The sequence below is a fragment of the Artibeus jamaicensis genome, unplaced genomic scaffold (genome assembly GCF_021234435.1).
Source record: "Artibeus jamaicensis isolate MK-2021 breed Jamaican fruit bat unplaced genomic scaffold, CSHL_Jam_final contig_519, whole genome shotgun sequence".
Classification (NCBI taxonomy): Eukaryota; Metazoa; Chordata; class Mammalia; order Chiroptera; family Phyllostomidae; genus Artibeus; species Artibeus jamaicensis.
Window position 1 is genome coordinate 52,069,732 of NW_026521871.1, and position 6,823 is coordinate 52,076,554.

Here is a 6,823-nt window from a genome sequence, read left to right on the forward strand (position 1 = left end):
TGTGCTCTGCCTGGGGATTGAACCCTCAGCCGTTTGGTTACCAGACAGCGCTCCACACATCTGAGCCACACTGGCCAGGGCCCAAACGTTATTTCCGACAAGACCTCCTTTCTCATCGCACTGCGTTGTCACCTGTGTGCTTTTGACGGCAAGGACAGGGAGGGCAGGCACAGCGCGACACTGTCTTGTGAGGGACAGGAATCCTAACTCCTGTCCTCAGTCTCAAAAACAAGCAATGACCTTTCAGTAAGATGGAAGTTTAATTGCGCTTTTGCTTCCAGGATACCAAGAGTCCGTGTTCTGGAGGATGAGGAGGGGTCGAAGGACATCGAACTGTCGGATGACCCTTACGACAGCATCCGGCTGAGCGTGGAGAACGTCCCCTGCATTGTCACCCTGTGCAAGGTGCGAGCTTGTGTCTGATGGCCGCTGTCTTCCCCGCGGGTCCTTTCCACCCTGTTACTCAGGTTGGAGAGTTGTAGTTTCACCAACTGCGGGGAGGTGGCTTTAACCCGAATCCAGTAGCTGGTCCTCAGAGACCACTCCAGGGGGAGCCCTTTCTTTTCTTTAAGGTGGGACAGAGAGCCCGGAGCTCACCAGCAGGGGCCGCGTTACGGCAGCCGAGTTTGTGAGGCTCCTGCGCACCAGGCGTTTCCCCAGAACACCCTGCGGGCATATCTCCTCTCATTTTCTCAGCTCTGTGGGGTCCAGGCTGGGAGCATGGCAATCAGGGGGTTGGAGGGCAAATACTGTCCCCTCCGTGGGCCCCAGTGTCCACGTCTGTGAAATGAGGGGTGGGAGCCACTCCCGGTGCCCAGTGGGTGAAGCGTGGTCTCCACGTGGAGCCAGCGTCTGACTGAGGCCGATGTGTAACTGGCTCCTCCCGAGGCCGCGCGGGCAGGTCTGTACTGGCCCAGGTGCTCGCTGATTCCAGGCAGGATTCGGTGTTTAAAAGTAAGACGAGCGTGCCGGGCCTCATTCCCCAGAACTCGCTCTGTAAACCCGGGGTGAGTCGAAGGGCCGGGACCGACCAAGGCCACCTGCCCCGGACTCGCTCCCAGTCTCACCTCTGTGGGCCTCGTGCGGATGTCTCCCTGGGCCCCTCCGCTGGGAGCCTCTGACGTGGGTGGTCTGTGGGTGGTAGTTCCACCCCCCCAGCCCTCATTTCCGTGGCACGCTTCTGTCGTGGCCTACGTGGCAGCCTGCACTGCCGTGGTTGAACACTGCATCAGGTATTTCCCACGGGAGCAGAATCTAAAATCTTGGTCCTGGGGGGAGAGCGCAGGTTCTTTGTGGGTACAGATGTTCTTCCAGGAGGCTGTCCAGGGCAGAGCCCCGGAGGTGTCACTCACACCTGTGCTCTGCTGCCCGGGCTGCAGATTGGCTGTCGGCACGTGGTGGACGCTACGCTTCAGGAGGAGGCCTGCTCCTTGGCCAGCTTGCTGGTGTCGGTGACCAGCAAGGGAGTCGTGACGTGTATGAGGAAAGTGGGGAAGGGCAGCCTGGACCCGGAGAGCATCTTCGAGATGATGGAGGTGAGGCTCTGGGGCAGGGCCAGGGCCTGGCTGGGCGGGCCCGCTGCCTTGCGCCTCCTCGGCCTGGAGGTGGAGGACGGCTGGTGTGGCCGGTGTGAGCTGGAGGCCGGCTGCCCTGCCCGGCTGGTTGCTTATCTCAGTCTCCACTCCCATTTCTGCATCTCCAGATGCCTGTGAACTGCCCATGTGCAGAACCACTTGCAACTCCCAGATCCTAAGTTTTTGTGACTAGATGAGGGGATGGAAGTCAGCAAAGGCGGAGCCAGGGGCTGAGGGGTGGCCGCCCCCCCCACAGCAGTGTGGAGGTGAGGGGAGCGGCAGGCAGCACTCCTGTCAGCCTCGGGGGTGCGTGTCCCTGCGGGTCCCCCCAGCTGCTCTGGGCTCACTGGGGACGTGTCTGCCTTCCTCGCTGGCCCAGACCCCTCTGTGGTGGGGACCAGGTCCTGGCCCCCTGCGTCTTTCTAGCCCTTCCCCATCTACCTCGACCCTGCAGAAGTCTTTAAGGCTTTGACCCTGACAACTGCCTGGCTGGCTGAACTGCCGGGAACACAGTTAGCTAGACTCAGGTGGGGTTTTTGTTTTTATAGAAAACGAGGGGAAGGGAGGGAGAGAAACATTGACATGTGGTTGTCTCTGACACACTGTCAAGACACCTGGCCCACACCCAGGCATGTGCCCTGACCGGGAATCGAACCGGTGACCCTGTGGTTCACAGGCTGGCTCTCAGCCCACTGAGCCACACCAGCCAAGGCCAGGCGGTTTTGTCTTAGATGAGCACTGTAACACCTCACAACGCAGGCCCATAGGTCACTGCTCCCCAGCAGGCAAGGGGCCGTCCGTACCCTTCCTCCATCCCTAGAAACAGTTATTTTCCACTGAAGACTCTGAGTCTTTGATGGCTGTCTTCTCTTTTTATCATCGTATTTAAAGCAAAAGTGGGTGGTGTTATGGGGCCAAGGACGCCAAAGCCCCTACCCAGGCATTGACTCTGGTCTTGCCTGAGCAGTTCAGAGGTCTGCCAGCAGGTGAGCTAGAAACCGCTCGGCGGGGTGAGCCCTCCGCATCGGCACGGTCTGCTCTTCATCAGACAGACCCCGCACACTCTGCGGACTCCCAGCGCCTTCCCCGCGGTTCTCGGCCGCGACCAAGTCCAGGTGTGGGCGACAGTGTCGCCGCTGTCTCGATGGCAGCAGGAACACTAAGCCTCAGTTGAAGGCCGTTGCTGCTTGGTGCCTGGGGGTGGGTGTGGCTGTCCTTTCTTTCCTCGTGTAGGACGAAGGTGTTTCCAGAATGTGGCTATTAAGCGGTTGAGGTGTGCAGTGTGTGTTTGTATTGATCTGTTTAACTAACTACATAAAGGCCCTGGGGGGCAGATGGGAGGGTGCAGGATCGGACGGCAGGCTGGCACAAAGGGGGGCCCCCGCTGGTCAGGCGTGGGCCTCACCGTGCTGCCCTGCGTCCCTCTGTCCTGCAGACCAGCAAGCGGGTGGGCAAGGTGCTGCACACCTCCCTGCAGAGCGTCCTCCAAAAGGAAGAGAGCCTGGGGCCCAAGAGGCAGAAAGTCGGGTTCCTGGGCTGATTCGCACATCGACCCCGTCGCCGGAGTGCTGCTCCCACTTTTTGGTGGGAGCCGAAGTGTGTATGTATTTTTCTTAACTATTACGAATTTAAAGCAACGTTTGTACGTGTGAAATTAAACTCTATTTTCTGGTCTGGTTTGGAATGGCTAGGATTCTTCAAGTGTAAGTCAGGACGCCAGGGTGGCACCTCGAGGGTCTGGCCCTTGTTTCCTCGGGTCCAGAGGCCGCGTCCCAGGCGAAGGGCTCTGGTCGTGGGCCTTCCCAAGGAGACTCACTTACTCCTGCTGCAGGAGTTCAGAACAACAGCAACACACGAGAACAAGGACCTGAGAACAAGGACCCACGAGCTAACTGGTTCAAAGGAAATGCTAATGATAGGCGCTTTGGGATGGTTCCCTCCCCAGAGAGTGTTCAGTGTGACACACAGCAAAACTTCACTCGGCTGTGCCTCTGGGTGCGTCAGGGAGGAGACCGGAGGCGGCGCTGTGCCGCAGGGGTCCAGCCGGGCCCCACCTGGCTGCTGAGCCTTCCTGGGGAAGCCCAGCTCGCTTCCTGCCCTCCAAGACATCCAGGCCAAGCTCCCCAGGGGCGGGGGCCGAGCGGCCACGCTGGTCCTTAGCCAGCTGTTCTTGTCACTCTTGTTTTGAAATTGCTTTGTGTTTTATAACCACTCCCTGGTGTTTTGTAAGTTTTTTTGTTTTGTCAGCATTAACACGGCTGCTTTAGAGATGCCGTCATCTGATTACTCAGCCTGCTTTCACTCTGGGGACGGGGGAAGGCCATTCTTGATGGCCCCGGAAAGCTCTTCTGTAGCCCGTGTTCTACTCCGAGTGCAGCGTGTCGGAGTGGGGTCTGTTCGTGGAGTGAACGGTCTCTGTTTTCTCTGGGGGATCTTGTTCTCCCCACTCGGTCTTAAAGCTCCCCCGAGAGGGGAGAAGGAGCGGCTTCGTGAAGGAGTGTTTTAGCCGTGGCGTTTGCTCTCGGCGTTGTACTTAGACGATGAGGGCGAGGAGTTCCAACTCCACTGCCTCCTGGAGAGAACGTAATGCGGCCCCAGGGGTCCCGGCACGGCCCTCCTCCCGGTGGGACAGCTCCGTGCCTGCGCACAGAAGACCTGCCTGGACTCAGACTTGCAGCCGCTGCCCTGTTGGGAACACAGCCTGGGTTTTCGTTGTTTCCCAATGTTTTCCAGTGGTTGTCCCTCCAGGTGCCACGACGGGCTCCTGGCGACACAGACACCAGCCTGTCCCTCCCCGCCCGCCCCCGGCTGCCTGTACGAGATAGAATGTGGACAGTGGTCAAGAGAAACTCGAATCGGAATAAAGTCTAGAAGCCTTTGGTCTGGGCAATTAAAGACATCAGACAGACGGGCCAGGCTGGGGGAGGCTTTGCCAGGCCTTGTGGAACAGCTGCGCACAGCTGAGTGGCCACAGTGAAAACGGGGGGAGGGGAGAAACACAGGGCGGGGCGGAGGGAGGGTTACGTTCGTGAGTGTGCGAAGCAGTTTATCCTTCTGTTATTATTCACTAGTTGTTGTATGCATTATTTGTTCACACTGCGGATGTCAACCTCCTTTGTCTGCCCCTGTGGGTTAGCGTGTGTCTCTCCCACCCAGACCTTTCCTTGAAAGCCACCCCTTCCTGGGAGAAGGGCACACAGCAGATGAAGCAAAACCCGGGTGGGCGAGGTCTGTCCGGGAGAGGCATTTATCAGAAAGAAACTTCTGATTATTGCAGCCCTCGGAGAGAATACACGAGGAGAGAAAACCGAAGGTAAGGACTTAGAAAGATGGAGTGGCTACGAAATAAACCCCAGGGAGAAGGACCGTGAAGTCGGCCAAAGGGCAAGAGCTTAGGGGTGAGGAGGGGGAGCGCAGGCGTGCAGAGAATGCAGCGTTACGGAATGTGAAAATTCGCTTATTACATTTGTGATCCCTTGGTCTCCCGAGTCATGCACATTCAAGCCTATAAAACACATGGATTTAAACAACTAACAGTTTGCACATTGCTCATAGGCAGTGGTCTCGCACAAACCGCCCACAGAGCATACATCTGTGCTATTCCAAACTTTTTGGGAATGATCTGGCAGTGTGTATGAAAGGCCTTGAGAATGTTCGTTCCCTTTGACCTAATCTTTCCACTTCTGGGAATGAAGAAGTAAATAATTCAAGACACCAGGGGAACTTCTTCAAAATATGAAGAAGTTCATCCCAGTATTATCTCTGCCCCACATAGACCGGGGATTGGTAAAGCGCCAGCCCTCGGGGAGAGGGTTCGGAAAAGCGGTAGGCAGTGGATGCCCGCAGTGGGCCACCTCCGTGCTCAGCCTCGGGCCTGCCGCTGCGGCAGGGCCCGTGCAGGCAGGGGCGGGTCACTTCCTGTGGGCAGAGCCCTGCTTCCGGTGCTTCCCTTCAACCTGGGCATCCAGGTGTGTGCATCCCAGAAATGCTGGAGACTTACTGCCTCTGAGTCAACTCACGACCACGCAGAACGGGAGCCCGTGGGGAATGCTGCTCCATTTGACCGTCGGGCGGACAGTCCTGAGAGAGGAATCCGATTTGCTTGTCTGAACCAGTGATCATGACCCACGATTTCTCCCACTCTCTCTTCCCTGCTCTTCCCCTGCCCCCACTCCCTGTGGGACCACCTCCCAAATAAACTACAGACATGAGCCCTCATCTCAGGCTTTGCTTCTGGGGAGAAGCCCAGACTAAGAGGTTGGTGCTAGTAGTGGCCTTAGAGAGCAGACCCTCTTCATGGGGTTGGGGCACTGGCTCAGTGATTGGCAGCTGACAGCCAAGGCCCCGTGGGTGGCCATGAGTGGGTTGGCGATGAGCCAGGACATCTGATAGCATCATCATCACAGACACTTGCTTGTGGTGGGCTGAGGTCGGGTGGAGGCTCTGCCACACCCAGGAGGCAGTTTGCGGGCCTTACAAAAACAGTTGAGTTGGCTGACTTGGGAACTGCTATGAAAAGCCTTAAGAAAGAAAGATGGCAGGCCCCTCAGCCCACTGTCCACTTGTGCATTCTGACGACCAAAGGCTCAGTGGTCTGGTGTAAAGAGCCTGAGGTGTAGCCACCGGGCAGGACAAGCTGGCACTCAGGCCCAAGGCCAGCTTCTGTGGGAGCAGCACAGCTTTGGGGAGCGAGGGTGCGTCGCCACAGGTTTCCTTCACTGGAGTCAGGCCTGGCATAAAGGCGGGGTCTTGGTCTCTGTCTTCCTCTGAGGGCCTCGGGCAGGCCGGGGAAGCCCCGATCCCTGGTGGAAGGAGAGCAGCCATCTCAAGAAGCACTATGCCACCCACCACACAAAGGCCGTTCCCCAGCCAGGCGCCTCGAGAGGTGGCTGTTTCCCCCACCGCCTTCCAGACCGATACGAGGGTCCAACTGCACCCTGAGCCTGAGCAGGAACACGGTCCCTGCTGTGGGGAGAACTAGACTGCTCATCAAAACGATTGCGAGACCTGGCCTGGTGTGGGCCCAGGAGCAGAGGGGCAGCGGGCCCTGAGGGTGTCAGACCAGTGCCCTGGCTGGAAAGGGGTGAACATCCTGGCAGAGGGGGCTGACGCAGTTCCTGCTTCCCTGCTGCGTCCCCCCAACCCCCACCCAAAGTCTGGACCTGGCGGTCACCCAGAGTTGAGGAGGAGGAGCTGCCAGAACTGAACAAACAGAGAAGGCAACAGCTCTGCTAAGATCTGTGAGAGAA

At 58.1% G+C, this 6,823-nt stretch overlaps 1 protein-coding gene across 2 annotated transcripts in view; it reads left to right on the top strand.

Moving 5' to 3' along the window:
• Nucleotides 1-5,785, top strand: part of EXOSC7 (exosome component 7) — a 28,042-nt gene extending 22,257 nt beyond the window's left edge. The window contains exons 6-9 of one of the 2 annotated variants that reach the window (XR_008392365.1): nt 282-405; nt 1,380-1,535; nt 3,010-4,887; nt 5,543-5,785. Coding sequence is in view for 1 of the 2 variants with exons in the window: in XM_037148298.2 (XP_037004193.2) it covers nt 282-405; nt 1,380-1,535; nt 3,010-3,114 (385 nt within the window). In the remaining variant the exon portion in view is untranslated. Of the gene's footprint in view, nt 1-281; nt 406-1,379; nt 1,536-3,009 lie in introns of both variants that reach the window. The other variant, XM_037148298.2, reaches the window with a different exon arrangement.
• Nucleotides 5,786-6,823: the final 1,038 nt, after the last annotated feature.